The 18730-nt window shown below is 34.9% G+C and overlaps 2 protein-coding genes across 2 annotated transcripts; one reads left to right on the top strand and one right to left on the bottom strand.

Moving 5' to 3' along the window:
* Nucleotides 1-324: 324 nt before the first annotated feature.
* On the top strand, nucleotides 325-1065 carry LOC131614780 (uncharacterized mitochondrial protein AtMg00310-like). Its single transcript, XM_058886335.1, has one exon. The coding sequence runs from the start codon at nucleotides 325-327 to the stop codon at nucleotides 1063-1065; it is 741 nt and encodes a 246-aa protein (XP_058742318.1).
* A 2260-nt stretch (nucleotides 1066-3325) lies between these two features.
* On the bottom strand, nucleotides 3326-5735 carry LOC131612505 (uncharacterized). Its single transcript, XM_058884296.1, has 2 exons — nucleotides 4931-5735; nucleotides 3326-3781 (listed from the first exon to the last, which is right to left on the bottom strand). Exons 1-2 carry the CDS (start codon nucleotides 5481-5483, stop codon nucleotides 3582-3584), a joined length of 753 nt encoding a protein of 250 aa, XP_058740279.1. The 5' UTR covers nucleotides 5484-5735; the 3' UTR covers nucleotides 3326-3581.
* Nucleotides 5736-18730: the final 12995 nt, after the last annotated feature.

Raw genomic sequence — 18730 nt, 5'->3', positions numbered from 1 at the left:
AGACCCTTTATCTTCGTACTTATTCATTATTTGTGCGGAAGGTCTTACTGCTCTTATTAGGAAAGCCGAAAATAGAGGTGATATCCATGGTGTTAAAATTTGTAAAAGTGCTCCTATAATATCTCATCTTTTGTTCGCCATGATTGTTTCCTCTTCTCCAGAGCTAATATTGAAGAAACTAATGTTATGAAGGATATTCTAGCCACTTATGAGGAAGCATCCGGGCAAGCTATTAATTTCCAAAATTTTGAATTTTATTGCAGTAGGAATGTTAATCCTGATACTCGTTTAGAGTTGGCTACGTGTTTAGGGGTTTAACAGGTCATGTGCACTGAAAATTATCTCGGTATTCCTTTTATGATTGTTAGAAGTAAGAAATCAGCGCTTAATTTCATTAAAGACAAAATTTGGAGGAAAATTAATTCTTGGAGTAGCAGAAGCTTGTCGCAAGCAGGGAGAGAAACCATGATCAAATCTGTTCTGCAATCCATTCCGACTTATATCATGAGTCTTTTCCTTCTTCCCTCTTCCTTGATTGATGAGACTGAGAAGTTGATGAACTCGTTCTGGTGGGGTCATAAAAGAGATAGAGCCAAAGGTATTCATTGGCTCTCCTGGGATCGTTTGTCTATGCCTAAAGGTGAAGGAGGTATGGGATTCAAGAATCTAAATGCTTTCAATCTGGCCATGTTAAGTAAGCAAGCTTGGAGGCTTACGACCAATACAGATTCTCTTGTATCCCGTCTATACAAAGCAAGGTATTTTCCGAATAGCAATTATCTAAGCTCTTATATTGTTCATAATCCTAGCTATGTATGGCGTAGCATCTGGAGCTCAAAATTTATGATTAAGGGAGGATTGAAATGGAGTATAGGATCAGGGGAGAATATTTTGGTTTGGGATCAGTATTGGTTGGTTGATGGTACTTCACTGACTAATCCTTGGCCTAATAATTTGGTGGTGAGTAATCTTAAAGTCTCGGACTTGATGACTCTTAATGGTAAAGAATGGAACCATAATTTGATTTATGCGCTTGTAGGAGAAGAAACAGCTCAAAAGATTTAAAACACTCCTCTATTTGCAGCAGTTCATAATGATAAATTGTTTTGGAAACATGAATCTAACGACAAGTTCTCAGTTCGAAGCGCTTATAGGTATTGTATCAATGCTGCTATTGATACCTCCCATCTTAGAATTAATGGGTGTTGGAATTTGTTATGGAATATCAAGGCCCCTCCCAGAGTTAAGAATTTCATGTGGCGTTTGTGTAGAGACTGTGTTCCTACTAGAAGGAGATTATTGGATAAAGGAGTTAGTTGTCTCCGCAATTGTATTGCATGTGGAGTTGGCGAAGAGAACAATTATCACTTTTTTCTCCAGTGTCCTAAAAGCATCGAGTGTTGGAAAAAAGTGGGACTGTGGTCTATGTTACAGCAACTTAGTGGTAATGGAGAGTTATTTGCGTATGTGATTTTCTCCTTTTTGCAGGTGTCCAATCAAGACCAAAAAGCGCTTTTCTCAGTCTCCTTATGGAGTATCTGGAAAGGGAGAAATAATCATGTCTGGAATCAGGTGGAAGACTCTCCGATGCTTATATGTCAGCGGACATATTAGTTATTGAGAGATTGGAGAGAGGCCCAGCAGCAGTGTCCCAATAATGGGATTATTAATTCCTCGTCAGTTAATATCAGATGGGAGAAACCTCATAGGGGCAGGTTTAAGTGCGATGCGACTTTTTCACAAAATAAGGTTGGTTTGGGTGCTTGCATTAGAGATGATATGGGTAAATTCATTGTAGCCCGGACATAATGGTTTACGCCTTGTATTGATGTTGTTATTGGAGAAGCTCTAGGTCTTTTGAAAGCTTTAAATTGGGTCCATGATTTGGGGTACGACAATATGGATTTTGAGTTAGATGTCAAGCGAGTGGTGGATAGTGTGACCATTCCGAGACCAAATGACTCGGATCTTGGAGCTATTACTGGATAATGTAACCGGTTGATGGCTCTTTTCTTTAGGAACTCTCTTGTTAAGTTCGTCAGAAGACAAGCTAATGAGGTTGCTCATGCTCTTGCACGGGTGGCTCCATCTCTTGCTAGTTTTCATAATTTCTTTGATATTCCAGCATGTATTCAGAATATTATTATTAATGAAATGAGTTAATCTTTTCCCGTAAAAAAAAACACAATTAAATTAAATAGACTAACAGATGGTCCCAACCAACTAAACAAACCTTTGTTACATTCAGTCACTAATTTAAAATATTAGTAGAAGCAAGAACATGTTTTGTTTTAAGTAGGAAAAACATGTTTTAAGTAGTCTACGATGTGTTTAGATTGGCGGTAGAAAAAATTGATTCTACTATTGAATTTGATAGAATTGATTTTAACAGAATTGAAGGTGTGTTTGGATTGGCGGCAGACAGAATTGATTCTAGAAGAATTGAATTTGGAAGAATTGATTTTATCATAATTGAGTTTAGCTTAATTGATTTATGTTTGGATACATTTATGTAAAAGTGACTTGAACAATAAATTTCAGTGTAAAAATCATCCAGAATCAATTTTGAAGATAGAAACTACAAATTCTAGCTTCAAGTAGAATCAATTCTAAGACAAAATCAATTCTACTTCTACCTAACCAAACATCTCAAAATCACCCAGAATCAATTCTATCTCACTAGAATTGCTTTTAGTATTTTCAAAAGTCAAACCAAACATGCACTGAGTTTAGCAGAATTAATTTATGTTTGAATACATTTATATAAAAATGAATTGAACAAGAAATTTTTGAATGCAAAGTAAAAATTCTAGCTTTAATTAAAATCAATTCTACTTTTGTAAAATCAAACACCTCAAAATCACCCCAAATCAATTATACTTCTCTAAAATTGATTATAGATCTTTAAAAAGTGAAACCACCCATACATTATGTAGATGTTGACCAATTTAACAATTGAGCTAAAAGCCATGCGACAATTAACGTGCCATGCTAGCATTGTTAACACTGTCAACTCAAACTAACGATTTTTTAAAAAAAAAATCTTATTATCCGATCTTATAACCGACTATCAAACTAATGAATGAACTAAATTGGAAAATATTTGTCACATACGAGGCCTAAGTTGAAATATTAATAAAGTTAATGACAAGTAGAGTTAACGACATGTTTGAGAATGTCTTAAAGAGACAGACCAATTTGATGATTTCTTCAAATAGAAAGGGATAAAAAAACAAGGAGCCAAGCAAAATGAAACATCATAAAAATACATTTTCTACACATTCCATTTATCTTCTACCATTAGTCTAAATATTCCTAACATAACTTTAAGAACTAATGTATTTACTACCAGATTTTGTTTAGACAAAGTTGGTGATCCACTCTAATAGTTGCTTTTGTTGATTAGATCCTCTGGAAAAAGAAAAGCATAATTTGCAATATGCAATACATTCCAAAACCAAAATACTGGCATGAAGCTTGTGGCATCATCCAAGTTGAAAGGCAAAATGTCACATAAAAAAGTAGTCTCAAAATTTTAGATTTTAGGAAAAATAACTTCCAGAGGGCCATACAAATGGATTTTAAGTCCTAGAGCAGATCAAAACAGCCAAGTAAAAGTCAGGTTCATCCACAAATTCAGCCACATCAAAGGAATAAGCAGCTGCAACACTTTGTAAATGTGCTTTGTCAGGAAGATCAGAAACTACTACTTCCGGGTACTGTTGTCGTTGCTGTTTCAGTATTTCTCTCCCTTGAGGATGACTGATAATCACCCTTCCACCTACATGTCAAAACCAAAATTAAGAAGAAGAAATTATTTTGCAAGCGCATGTTTGTAAATCATCTTGCAAGCATGAAAGAAACACATTATCCATGAATGAAGTTCATATCATACATAATGATCCATTTTAGACTATTTTAACTACAATTTAGGCTGTCACATCAAGGTTTATTGTATCCACAATTACTATTGAGCTAGATTAACCACAACTCTAAAATATCAAGAATTACGGTGCGACCACAACAACACTTTAAAACCTTGTGTTAAGATTGATTTTCTAATCTACGATACGTTCTACTTAAATAAGTTTAAATCTACGGAAAAAATCTTTGTAAGCTTGTACAATCTATATGAAGAAGTTCAATAAGAGCTTACGAAAATAATAGGTAGGAGCTAATTTCAACTAAAACTTTTTGTTAAAAATGTTAATTCAAAATTCTTTTAATCAATACTTCATTTTATATAGCTGATTCTTGAAATGGTTATCAAAACCGGCCTAATGTATAAAGTTGTAAACAAGCTTTATCACTTCCTCTACCATCCAAATGTTGTTAAATGACAGCAATAGTGTCACAGCATAGCAGAATTTGAACAAATCAATGTTGTTCTACAATATACTATTTAGTATAGTACAAAATGTTGTAAAATAAAGCAGCTATAGCATCGTTATTGTAACAGAATTTGAACAAAATGCTATTTTCCAATTGAGTTTTTACCGCACTTATAATATGCTATGAAACACATACATCTCTAGGAGTAAACGTATTGTGTTGTCCGACACTTGTATGATACGTGCCGAAAAAGTCAAACAAATGTCTTAAAAATAGTTTCTTTTAATTGCTTTGACACTCTTTGAGTTGGTGTCTGACACCAACATGATCCTCATACATTTTGGACAATTCAGACCAGTGAATAAAAAATTGTTTTTCTTTTTTCTTTCCTTCAATACCTTATACTACAATTTTTTTGACAAATCTCACAAACATCTAAAATGGTTAACCATATTGAAATTCAGACATGTGTCCTATATGTTTGACACTATCTATGTCATGTTCCGGTGTCCGTGTCAGAATGTATGCTCATAGCTAATATGCAATGAAATGAATATAAACAAGAATAAACAATTGGCTTTTAAGAGTAAAAACTCACCAGGCGAACACTTTGGAGCCAAAGAGCCAAGAATATCCTCAAATTTGAATGGCAAAGCAGGCAAAAAATAAAGAAACACAGCATCAAAAGGAGCCCATTGGTCAGGAACAATAGTAACCTCTCCTTGCCAACACGTAACATTATCATATTTCTCAACAAGAAGAGCCAATATCAAAAGCGAGTCATGAGCAACAACCAAAGACTTGAATTTAGAACAACCAACCAAACTATCAACAAACTCCTCAGAACCAGTTGAAACCAAAACCCTCGAATTCTCATCAATTTTACCAGATGATATAATGCGGTCAGTGTTTGGTCCAATATAGTCAAGAACCGACCAATCCTTGTCGATGAAGTCTTCAACGGCGACATAAGACGTGCCTTCTTCAGGGATTGAAACTGGTTCGGTGGCTCTAAGAGAAGTGGAAAGATTGAATTTTGGTTTCAGGGGATGGTGGAAATTGAGATGAGGTTTGGTTTGAAAACGGGGGTTGTGGAGTTTGCATGGTGGTGGTGGTGTGAGAATGAAGGAACCTAAAGAAGATGAATTCATGGTTGAAATGAGAGGGTTTTAGAGTGGGTGTGGGTTTTCAGAGATGAGGAATTGGGAAAATTAGAAAAGAATGAAACCCTAATTTTTGGGTGTGTGATAGAAGTAGAAGTTAAAGGTTGTTGCAGCTTGAGAAGTGATTTGAGTTCAGAGTTAGTTATGGCAGTGGCGGTGGGAGAAGCAGAGGATGATGGAGCTTAAACTGGATAGGTTAGAATTAGAATGGAAGAAGGGGAAAAAGACAGGGTAGTGTGATTTATTATCAACAAACACTTGTAAACTTAGAAGGTAAAATCAGGAAGAATTTGGACATTTAAAATTGATATATTTTTAAGACAATTTCTTATTGACGTCTTTGACCTTCTTACGCATCATCGAATTGACCAAAGTGCCTCCGTGTTACTGTATATGTACTTTCAGAAGCACATATTTTTTTTTGTTTAACATTGTTTTATTTCGTAGATGCACTTAAGGAACTCTTCCGTAGATGCATCTACACAAATGCCATCCCCGCAGACGTCGTCGTGGCACTTCTTCTACTTCTACTCTTGTGCCTGTGCCTGTGACAAGCGATACATGATCTGCTATGCCACTTCCGGCGGGACACGAGGATGAGCCGGTGCCCGAGCCTATATGATACCCTTGGGGTCCTATAGACGCATCCCTTTCGATAGGGTATGCCGATCATGCAGCTAGGCGTGTATAGGATGGAGAGGTAAATTTTCTTTGTTAATTACTTTTTTTTCTTCAGTTTCTGAATTTGCGTATTAATAATTGTGCTTATTTTTTAAAAAATTTCAGGATAGGGGATCCGCAGAGGTTCTACAACCACGGCCGGAAGATTGTGGATATTGCGTAGCCTGACGAGCCGTGGTTCAAGGATGTACTAGCAGCTTCTGGCCTGAGAGACCTCTGTCAGGTGGGCTACACGACGATACCTAATGGGATACTGATGGCATTTGCAGAGAGATGGCATTCGGAGACTTCATCATTTCATCTTCATCACGACGAGATTACCATCACTCTAGATGATGTGGCATGCCTCCTGCATCTACCTATCAGGGGTACCCTTCTTGGTCACGGTCGACTGACGAAGGAGGAAGCGATGGAGATGCTGATTGCTGAGCTGGGGTGCGATCCGGATGACGCACTTGAGGAGGTGGAGAGGACACGCGGGGCGCATGTGAGGTTTCACACCTTGCAGAGGTTATATGACACATAGCTTCTTGCGGCACATCAGGCTGCTTGTGACGAGGTGGAGGCGGATATACACATAAAGCGGGCGCTGAGATGTTACTTCCTATATTTGATAGGCACTCAGCTCTTTGTGGACACGAGCTCGACGTACACAGACGTCGTCTACCTGACGTACTTATCGGATACCGCATGTATTCATGAGTATAATTAGGGAGCGGCTGTACTGGCGGACAATTACTACAGACTAGGAGAGGGATGCATGTGGAAGGCAAGGACGGTGGCAGGTAGCTGTACCCTTTTAGTGGTAATAATCTTCTCCCATTCTACTTATTATATATTTGTGATAGTAAATCAAAATAACCGTGTTTTTTTATGCTTGGATACTACAACACTTTCAAGACATTATTGGATGGGGAGAGGTGCCGACCTACACTGAGCTCATGTCACATGCCAGTAGATTCAGCCCCCGCATAGGGAACCAGGAACCTCTACCTTACAGGCGCGGACTTGATCGCATTGCTGCCAAGGACGTACGTTATGACTGTTATGCTGAGCACCGGAAGACGGTTCCCTTTGATGAGATAGCGCTGTATTCTGGATGGTTGGCCGCTAGCTCAACCATCCTTGTATGATATCTTCCAGAGCGCGTCATGTGTCATTTTGGCTACGCACAGACGATACCACGCGACCTTATAGTCTCCGCTCCTATCACTGTGACTCGTCGACAATTAGATGAGGTCTTTGCAGACTAGGAGCATCTTGTGGTTCCTAAGGAGGCACGGGCGACGAGAGCAGAGAGCGACTGGAGCTGCCTCGAGGGGTACATCACCTGGTACTAAAGGGTGTCACACCCGTACATGCTGCCCGCTGCACTTAGAGATCCGCCCAGACCAGCCCACGAGGAGATTCTGCAGGCTCATCAGGCTGAGTTGGACCACACTCACGATCTCTTTCCTTGGTGTCGTGAGATAGTTGACACGGGACTAGGAGCCATTGCAGATGGTTTATTCCCTGAGGGGTCTGCGCAGAGGCGTGTGGTGGATATTATGATTAAGCTGGCACAAGAGACATTTCTATACCGTAGAAGCCGTGCCAGGACTAATGGGGCACTTGACGCTAGAGGCAGAGCCAGGAGAGACTGTGGTGGATGCAGAGGTGGAGGCCGTGGTGGAGAGCATCAGGATGATTTCTGGCACACACAGTAGTGATGTCCGTGGTCAATTTTTATGTTTGTATTTTCTTTGATGATGTATGTATGTTACTGATGTTATTTTGATGATGTATTTGACATTATGACCGACATTATTTATACGATGTATTTTTTTATTTACCTACTATTGTATTTAAAATGTGCTTCTTTAGTTTTACATTTGTATTTTAAAATATTATTGTAACCAAAATTGAATTTTGGAGTGAAATGAACATGATTTGAAAATTTAGCAGACTGTTCCGTAGATGCACCTACGGAACACTCTGATCACATTGCGTAGATGCATCTACGGAAGGAAACACATTTTTTTTTCCAAAATTACGGTGCTTCCGAAAGTGCATCTACGGAAGCTGGGGGCAAAATTATAATTTCGCGCGGTGTGTAAGAGATCGATGAGGTGCATTGAGATATTGTCATTTTTAAAGGTAAAATCACTTGTTACTCTTGGCCTATTGTTCCACTTAGAAATATTTAGAAAGCTGCTAGAAATTTCATTTGGAGTGAGACAATTATTAGGAAGAAGTTTGTCTTAGTTGTTTGGAATAAAATGTGCAAGACCCAAATCCATGGAGACTTAGGATTAAGATATTTTCTCAAGGTCAATGAGACAACTAATTTGAAGTTTAGATGGGACTTATTAACCAGCAAAGAAGTTTGGGCTCAGATTCTCAAGAGTAGAGTGATTAAGTTTTATGCCATCAATAGATATCATATTTTTCCATGTAGAAGCAAGTGAGTTCTTCGAACAAAGTGGAATATAAAAAGAGAAACAAAGAATAAATTATGGACAAGGTAGAGAAGATGAAGAAAGAAGGCGCTACAATCTAAAAGATTGATAAGCTAAAGAGGAATCGCCATAATGGTAAAGAAACCATTAATAAGATTCAATTAGGGTTCCAATCTAAGAACAAAAAAGAGGAGACCTAGTTCACTCACATTTCTCATAAGAGTAAACTCAATTTATTTCAAACTTGTCTCAAATGAGATTACAAATGTTTACTTATAACAAGACCTTCCTAAACTTAAATGGGCCATAAACACCACTTTCTAAACCCATATTGAGTTATATCAAATTTTCCTAAAATAAGTTAAATGAAGCAAATATCAACTTATTCTTAATTAAAACTAGTATAATCCCAAATTAAAACTAAATAGAATTATTAGAAAAAAATTAAAATAAAATATTATTTCTCTTCTTCGTTCTCTTGATTGGTCCTCATCATACTTCCTTTTCAAGAATAATGTAGAAGTCTCTCAACATCTTTTCTTTAAATATCATTTGTCTAAAAAGGCATGGCTTTGGTTCTACAAATCTATCAACATATCCAACCCCTTGGCAATTAGAAGACTAGTGTACAACATGCATCACTAAGGGATCAAGACGATGCTCTTTGATTATTAAGGATTCTATAACTTACAATGTAAGTAACCTATGGGAAGCTTGAAATTTTGAAAGTTCAGAGGTAAAACTCCTAATATCATGCAAATTTTCGACAAGATCAAACATCAGCTTTTGATAACAAGGACCAACTCCATGACCACTTCTTTTTCTTCTTTGGACGACTTAATAATACTTAAAGCTTTTAGCATTTTTGTCAAACCTCCTAGAGCTCCTCAAATATCAAAGGTTTTTTTAACCCCTCCCCCTCTTAATTGGTTGGAATGCAATTTTTAGCCCCATTCTTCCTGACTATGCTCGAATCTTCTAAATAAAGTTGGTCTAGATTATGAGTCTAAAAATAATGCTTATGAAAATATAGTTTTTAGCATTGTTTTTAGACTCATAATCTAGACCAACTTTATTATATAATGTCTTTTATTACTTAAAATAAGATTCAAGTTATTTTTTTCTTTGGCAAACTTATCAAGTGTGTTATGCATGCCATCGATTTTATTTTTTTTAAAAGGTTGAATTTTTCATACTTGATACATTCGTCAGAATTCCATAAGAAGAAGAAGAAGAATGAGAGTTTTGAATTAAAATACTTGGTTTTTTTCCTGAAGAACAATGTGATGACTCCCCAAAGCTGGTCGAGAGAAGCCGCAGTGAATATAGAGTTTTGTGGGTTAAGGATTGCATGCCTCTATCGTTCCCCTAGCCACCTTCTATATAGTGTTGGGCCTGATATGGAATTATCTCATATTCATGGTTATTTACTGTCATGGTTTTCCTGTCGTGCGAGTATCATGAAGGGCATTGATGATGCTTAATAAGAATGTTCCCTGTCTTTAAGGGCGGTTTTTGAGAGGGATGTCTGACTAGTTCGAGATGTATATCCCGGTCGTTCATAAGCCTTTCACGTCAATCTTGTGGTTGGCGGGATGTGTGGTTGATCTGAGATGTATGTCTTGGATGTACATAAGCCCCCAAGCATGAGCCCTGATAAGGGCAAGGTGCTTTAAATTGCTTGGTAGTCCGAGACTCTACTCCGGGCTATGCATTCCAGATGTACAATTTTGTTATAAGATAATATATTTTTTCTAATAGTTTTTTATTTTATTTTTTAAGAGAAGAAATAATATACTTAGAGATAGAAATAATGTTTTTTAATTTACTTGATTCATATCTAACTTTTTAAAGACCACGAATAATTCATTATAAATAAATTCAAAGGTTATATTATTTACCTTATTTTCTTTGTGGTTTGTCATGGGACATACGTATTTTTTTTTCTTTTTCAGATTCATCGGAGAAGTACTCCACGAAGTTGCCATCCCATTAATGTAAGCTCTCTCTGAACTTCTTTGCTTCTGAAATTTGAAGTTTGTTTTGTGCATTAAGAATTCCTTGAATTTTTGAAACATCAAATCCATGTATTCATTACTTTCATTTTGGCTGTCTTTATCTTCTGACTTCATATTTTTGGCCTCTATAATTTTTAATGCTAGACTTTTCTTCTTTTTGCTGCCTTATTCATTCCCAAATAAGCTTTTTAGTTCCATTTTATGTTCCTATAATTTTTCAAACGGGGTAAATCTTTAAATTCATAAATTTTAGTGACTTTAGGATAATTCTCTGGTTGGATACAAGTTTCTTATCACGTCTTTCTTAAACTATATGTTAACATACACTGTAAGGATCCTTTCACGGGAAGTATTTAATGGAGTGTAGGAGTCAAATTTTGCGCCAGGCCTTCGCACGTGTTCTTCTATATAGTTACGGAGTCTTCTTCTGCCGTTCGGCTGAATCTAAGGATACTCAATCCTCGGCCTTCTCCATCATCCAACACATCATCCTCATAGTTAATGTAGGGATGAGCCCTACTTAGTAAATATTCTAGGTTATGGGATTCTTTACGGCCCATTTTTTCTCGGAATATGCTGTCAGATTGAAGTCTTTTCTCAAAGATCCAACACTTGAGACTTTCATCCGTCCCTCCGACAACTACCACTACCTTGGTGAATTGGTCAATATACGTGTGTAGAGTTTCTTTATTACCTTGAGTCACTCCATTAGGTGTGACCATAGTTACTGGTTGTCCTTTTTTGGTAGTAAAGTGGGTCGTAAAAATTTCACAGAACTCAGACCACGAATCTATGCTCCCGTCTTAGAGGGATTTCATCCAGAATTGGGTGGATTCTGTCAAACTAAATGGCAATAGTTTTAACTTTATGTCCCTGTCTGGGTGATATTATTCTAAATGATCGTCTACATGTTCAACGTGTTCCTCATGGTCTCCATTTTTGTTGTAATATTCTAGTTTAAAGGGTTTTCTAAGGAATGTGGAATCTTTCCATCTAAGATACGAGTACCCAGAGGATTATTTTTCTTTGGTTGAGCTAAAGTGCCTTATTCTTTCCGTTCCTTCCTTGTCGAACGACGAGCTTCTGAAGGGGTGTGGTTGCCCTTTCTCCTTTCAAATTCATCAAAGGTGTGCACTGCTTATGTTCCAAATGACCTAAAGACTTCTAGACCTCTTTCCAGTCCTTCGTTGGTTCCATGCCTTTCTGCGAAGCTGCTTCTTGGATGATATTGTTCTTCGGGGCGACATTCTGCAAGCTCTCTTCTATCTGAGTGTGTGTGTCCTTGATGACTTTAGACTTTTGTTGATGAATCATATGGAATATACAATTTAAAAACTCATGAGCTGCCTCAGGTCTTAGATTGGCCTCTAAGAGATGAAAATTAGGAAGTGATTCACGTTCGGTGATTGTGGGAGGTGCATATGGTTGGACAAATGCCCCTACATGAAATTGTAGGGCATTCACAACGAGTGAGGGAAACTGAGAAATTCCTTGGATTGTTTCTGATTGTGCATGATTTGGATGTGGAGTAAGAGGAGTAGATAAGGGACAATTTCAGCAACACTTATTACCATAAAGGCATGTCCTTGAGAAGTAAAACAAGTGGCTTTTGACGATGGCATTGCTTGATGATTCTGGTGAGACGACATCGGTTGTAAATTTAGTCAGATTGACTTGGGAATGTAGATTTATGCTCCTGTTGAAAAAGATCTAGATTTGAGATCAGGATTCGTGGCAAGCGTAAGAATTCGACATTGCTTCCCACAGACAACACCAATATTCTACGCGAGAACAAAATGATAATAAGATATTTAAAATTGAATGTTGCGTCACGGTGGAGCTTTGGTTCCGATGCAGTGGATGAAGTCAACATGCAAGGTTAACACTCCAATGCTCAAGTTAGTGGAAAAAATGAACAATGAACTTTTTTAAAATTGGAGTGATGTACCTAAAATGATGCGTTAGCTCTACGAGAAGGTGGGCGTAGAATGCGAATGATTGCAGGATGAATTTGAAGGTATATAATGAACTTCCATATGAGATAATGTAAAATGATTTAAGATTATACTTTTATCTTTGTCGTTATGCTCTACATTCTTTTGATATTGGGCCTCACATTTTAGGGCGCCTTGGCGACCGGCCTGACACAATATATATATATATATATATATATATATATATATATATATATATATATATATATATATATATATATATATATATATATATATATATATATATATATATATATATATATATATATATATATATATATATATATATATATATATATATATATATATTTCCAAATATAATTGTGCATGTATTTGTACATACCCAATGAGATGTTTATTAATAAAAGTAATATATTTTTTATCTTCATTGGACTCTTCCTCTTATTTTTAGAATATTTTGTAGAATTTTGAAAATTTGACTCTTCCTATTACATATGCATGTATATGTACACAATTTTTACAGTCCCGATTCATTTTGAAATTATGTTAAATATATCCTAGCAAATCTCTCATAGTGTATGCTCTTATTATTAATATGCTATGAGAATCTCCATAGTGAAAATTGAGTGATTCTTTCAACGAGGTGAGTTTCTAACTTTTTTCTTCACGTGCCAATAACCATAGACATGTTTTTCTTTTTCATTTATATTATATTTTTTTATCACATGTTTTTTCCTTTATTTTTTAGTTGAAAATTTCGCATTTATTTTAAGATATTAGAGAAGGATTGTTCTTCCATATCACCATCCACTATTTGTTTCTTTCCCACTTGTTTCGAGTATATTATTTTATCTTAAATTAAATGGATTTGAGTTGTGTATGAGTTCAAATTCAACAAATTGTGTCATGTCTAAGTTCAAATTCAACAAATTATTTTATTTGGACTTTACTTTCTACAAAGCACGCTATTGTAAGTATAGGTAACCTCTACTAAAATATTGAGTATGGTTTTGAAATTTTTAGTTTAACTTACATTTTAATTAAACTTTAGATTATTCAGGATCAATTTTCATTTTAATTAATCACACTTATAAGTACATTTTTTGGGGGCAGGCTACGGTGAGAGCGTAAGCCATGCGTAATCTTTTTTTTTCATTTTAATATTTAGTGACGGTTTCAAACCGTCGCAAAGTAAATAGTAAAAGTTTTTTGACTCTTTGAAATCGTCACGAAATGAACAATAAAAGATTTGCGATGGTTTAAAACCGTCACAAAATGAACAGTAAAATTTTTGCAATGTTATTATACCGTCACTAAATGAATAGTATTTGTCATCTAGCCAAATAGTAAAAATTTGCGGCAGTCTAAAACAGCCATTAATTGTGAAAAATGAAAAAAAAAAAAACATTACTCACAGTGATAGACCTATTAAGATCTCTCACCATGGACGACACCAACTTTTTCTCAATTTATTTTTATTAAACGTTTGTTTGTTTGTAGGTTTCTTGATAAAATGTTGAGTCAGAGTTTGGAAAAAAATTCATTTGAGAAAGACTCAATCACTTATGATCAATCCTCTATAAATAAGAGAAAAGAAATGGGGATGTGGCTAAGCCTTTTGCCGCCAGGTAGAAATAGTTGTGTTCTTTGTAACAAGAGCTTCGACTCTTTCCAAGCACCTGGGTGTTCGTTGCAATTTCAAGTTCAGATGCACAATAAGTACCATAAGATAATCAAAGAAGAAGAAAAAAAGAGGAACAATAAACAAAATAAAATGAGCACAATTGATCATCCATTTTACAAAGTTACAACTTTACCAAATCAAGATGGACTTGACTTGGGTCTACACCTTGGTTTAGGGCCTCGTGAACAAGGGATGAATTTATATAACTTCAACTCTACTAAGAATTTGAAATTTGAACGTAGGGTTAATGTCAGTGCTGAAATGAATCCATTTGCTAATGGGATTGGTCAGCAACTTCAAACATCTTTGGATTTGTGTGTAAACCAATGTGACAGTGGTGAGTGTGACCGTGGTATGAAGGCTTATGTTACTCGTGGTGAACCAGGTACTGGAAACGATGCAATAAGTGTTGTTACTGAGAAGGGATTAGATGTTACTCTCAAGCTGTAATTGTGATATATTTAAATATATAATAATGATTTATGTTTATATTTTATCTATGATATTGATATCTACCAAAAATTCTAGCTTTAATAACAAGAAAATTGTTCCCTTAATTGGTTGATGTTTGCTTTTGATGTTTGCTTTTCTCTTATTTATAGAATATTTTGTCTTTTTTGTCTACTATATGGAAGAATTCGGAAGTATTTATTTTCAATGTTTTATGTTGATGACATAAAAAAGAGACTAGAATGTAATGTATTATAACTAATTACAACTTGGTAAGTTCATCAATGAAAAAATAATAGAGGTATCTCCTATATTTGGTTGAATCCCACATTTTCATGCAATCACATTGTCATCGATCTCAACCATGTGAACAAGATTTAACAATTTATGTCGTGATTTTGTATCTAAAAGAACACAATTTAAACAAGAATAAATTTTTGTATAGTTTGATTAAAATTTTGACAATTTTATTTTGGTACGTTTAATTTCCTAATGGAATCCGACAATTATTTAAAGAAAAGGGATAAGAAAATTCAAAATAATTTTTAGTGTATGAGTTAGTAAATGGACAATACGAAGGAATTGCGGGAATATGAACCTACCACAGAACTGTCAATTCTAATCAACATATATAACTTATCGACATCTTCCTTTTTAGCTTTGTAAAACTTGGAAATCAAAGCAATATCAAGCGATAGATATAAGCATAACCAACCTTGAAAACACAGAAACACAAACCTTTGAATGAAGCAACCCTGAAACTTATAACATAAGCATAACCATAACCACAAATCCTTTAACATGAAAAATAATAATGGGTTTCAGCATATAAATTATCTTAAATACATCGTTTTTACGTATCGAAACGAAAATCAAACACATGAATTTCGAAACGAAAAATCAAACAATGCCACGGATCGAAGAAAAATTCGGTGAGATCTAAGCGAAATTGAAAGAGGAAGTGTGAAATGGAAGAAAAAATTGTGAAACGTTCGTTACCTTTGCGCAAAAGTAGGGAAAAAGTGACAAATCAACTATGTCGAATTTGCAGCTTTGAGATGAATTTGGGAAAAAAAATTGAAATTAGGGTTAGTTTGGAGAAGGAGGTACACGTTTTGAACGAGAGAGAGAGAGAGAGAGAGAGAGAGAGAGAGAGAGAGAGAGAGAGAGAGAGAGAGAGAGAGAGAGAGAGAGAGAGAGAGAGAGAGAGAGAGAGAATATGAAAGTTGTTTTCTTTGTTTGTTTTTGTTTTTTTTTTTAAATTGTTCAATTAAAATTTTAATATATTTTTAATAAAAATACTTATAATAAAATATAATATATTTTAATATATTTTTAAATTGTTCAATTACAAATGTCTTGAAACGTGCTATTATTTATTATTTCTTTAAAAAATATATCTAATACCTCAATTTTGGTCGATTCATATCACAGAGCCAATAAAATTAAGCAAAAACTATGATACTATCCAGAGAGAGAAAAAATCATACAAATAACTATGAAAAGCGAGAGGAATATCCATCATGGATCTCTTAAAAGAGTATCAAATTCAATGCTCCTTAAAATTGTATAACCCGAAGCTAGTGAACCTTAACAACGCAAGGCACAAACACCTCAATAATCCTTGCGACCACCAATAATAACGCCACTAGAATCGACATTACCAATTCACTGTAATAAATTGTATTCATACACCTCAAAAGCTTCTCAGACATTTCTTACTCCTATGAAACAATTACCAATGGTGAATAAAGGAGGAAGATGGTTTTAGTTTAAGGGTTCAACAACATCTAGGGAATGATTTCTAGTCGGGGTTCAATTGTTCTTTGATTTAAGGTTCAACAAATTATAAGAGCGATAAACGATGATAACAGATGGATAGAAGAAGGTTTTAGGGTTCAATCTATAGGTAAGAGAAGGTGTATTAAGTCAACGATCACTACAACAAATAATATATTTCATGACGGAACACTTAATCTCACTCAACAAAAATTCAAAGTACAAACCATAGACGTGTCATATTTTAATTTTTTAAATAAAAATACCATATATTCCCTCGGTTTTGCTAGAAACCGAGAGGAAAGGTATTTAGAGAACGCGTCTTTGAATCCCATCAACTACATTATATCACCTTTTAATTTTTAGGCTTAAATAATGATTTCGTCCCTGTAAGTTAGCGTGTTTTTGGTTTTAGTCCCTGAATCTTTTTTTTTTCGTTCCAAGTCCCCATATGTTCATTTCTTGTTTGTTTTGGTCCCTGACGTCAAAGTTCTGTTAAAAAAACTATGATGTGGCAAACGTTGCTGACGTGGCAACCTATTTTTTTTTATTTTTCATTTTTTTTAACCTCAAGAATTTCCACGTAGGCACTTTTTTGTTTTTTCCTTTCTTTTGGGTCTAAAATGTTAAAAATGAAATGCTTAAAAAATTTGGTTCCACCAAGTGATAAACCTATGCCCTTTATATTAACAAAACACTCCCCATCCACTAGGCCACTTCTATTGTTTGTATAGTAACTGCAATGCATTTCTATATATTACATATTGTAGAAATTTATTTATTAAATAGATTATATTTTGTTTTGAGTTTTGTTATTAATTTTTATTTTTATTAAAAAGTAATAATAAACAATAATATATGCAGTAATATATAAACTATTAATATTTTAACTATTAAATTTTTCAACTAGATTAAGCACTCATGAAAGAACTCACATTGGTTTTAGATAGATTAAGCAATGAGATGAAAATATTGATAGATGAATTATTTAATAAATTAAATAATTATTAAATAGTTAAAATATTTAATAAACAAATAATTTTAAATATTAATTAGTTAAGGTATAGTTGAAATTAATAGTTTATATATTAAATAGTTAAATATTATCAGTTTATATATTAAATAGTTGAAATATTTAATAAATTAATGTATGCTATTTTTTAATGCATTTTTATGTTTATAATATGAATAATAATATAAACATAATATGTTTATGTTTAATGTTGTTTTATACTAATTATAATTAAATATACTAATTACAACAATATATTTGTTTTTTTTTTGGAAATAAGGAATATATTAATATTACAAAAAAAAACAGTTACAAAACAAGCGACCCATAGGGTCCAGCATAAATGGGATCAAACCCACTCATTACGTCAGTAAGTATCCAAGCTTTTCTCTAAGCTTTGGCCTAGCCCAAGCTCTATTGACAACATTCTCTATAATATGGGTAACTATATCACTATCTATGGTATCTTTCCTATACACTCTTCTATTTCTCTTCAACCATATGGCATATATACATTCAGCCAAAGCTATCTTGTAGAATTAATTTCTCCAGTTCTTACTCTTGCACAGTTTGATCGACCAGTTCTTCACTTGCATCCATCCTCCCTCTTGATTCTCAATATGAAGCCATCTCATTACCTCCTTCCAAATGCTCCTAGTTGCACTGCACTCAAAAAACATATGCTGCAAAGTTTCACTTTCCAGACAGAATTCACACTTTGTATCACTAATCATGCCAAATTTCACCAACCTATCTTTTGTAGCAAGTCTACCATGGCAGGCTAACCACAAGATAATTTTTGCACGGGGTCTAGCTTGATTCCCCATAATCAGCCCTTTCCAGTCCATATCTTCAGATTGCTCCATCAAGCTAGTATACATTTTCTTCATCTTAAACTGCTGGCTCTGTTTCATATGATTCCACTGAGCAGAGTTTTTTACTTGGTCCCTTATTTGCAACAGCACTTTAAACATCCAAGAGAAGGAGTCTTTCCTTTGCATCTCCATGATTGAGTCATTCTTCACATAATATGTGTGAATCCACCTCACCCACATACTATCCTCTTTCCTGCAGAGATTCCAAAGAAGTTTAGTCATACAAGTTCTATTCCAAACAGACATGTTGATGATATTTAAGCCTCCTTTCTGCTGCACTTTGCAAACCTGATCCCAAGCAACTGGGGACTTCTTTGCATTGCTGTCTTTTCCAGTCCAGAAA

The sequence above is a fragment of the Vicia villosa genome, linkage group LG6, assembly GCF_029867415.1.
Source record: "Vicia villosa cultivar HV-30 ecotype Madison, WI linkage group LG6, Vvil1.0, whole genome shotgun sequence".
In the NCBI taxonomy this organism is placed as follows: Eukaryota; Viridiplantae; Streptophyta; class Magnoliopsida; order Fabales; family Fabaceae; genus Vicia; species Vicia villosa.
Note: the sequence above shows the minus strand (reverse complement) of the source record. Positions and strands in the feature narration are given on the sequence as shown.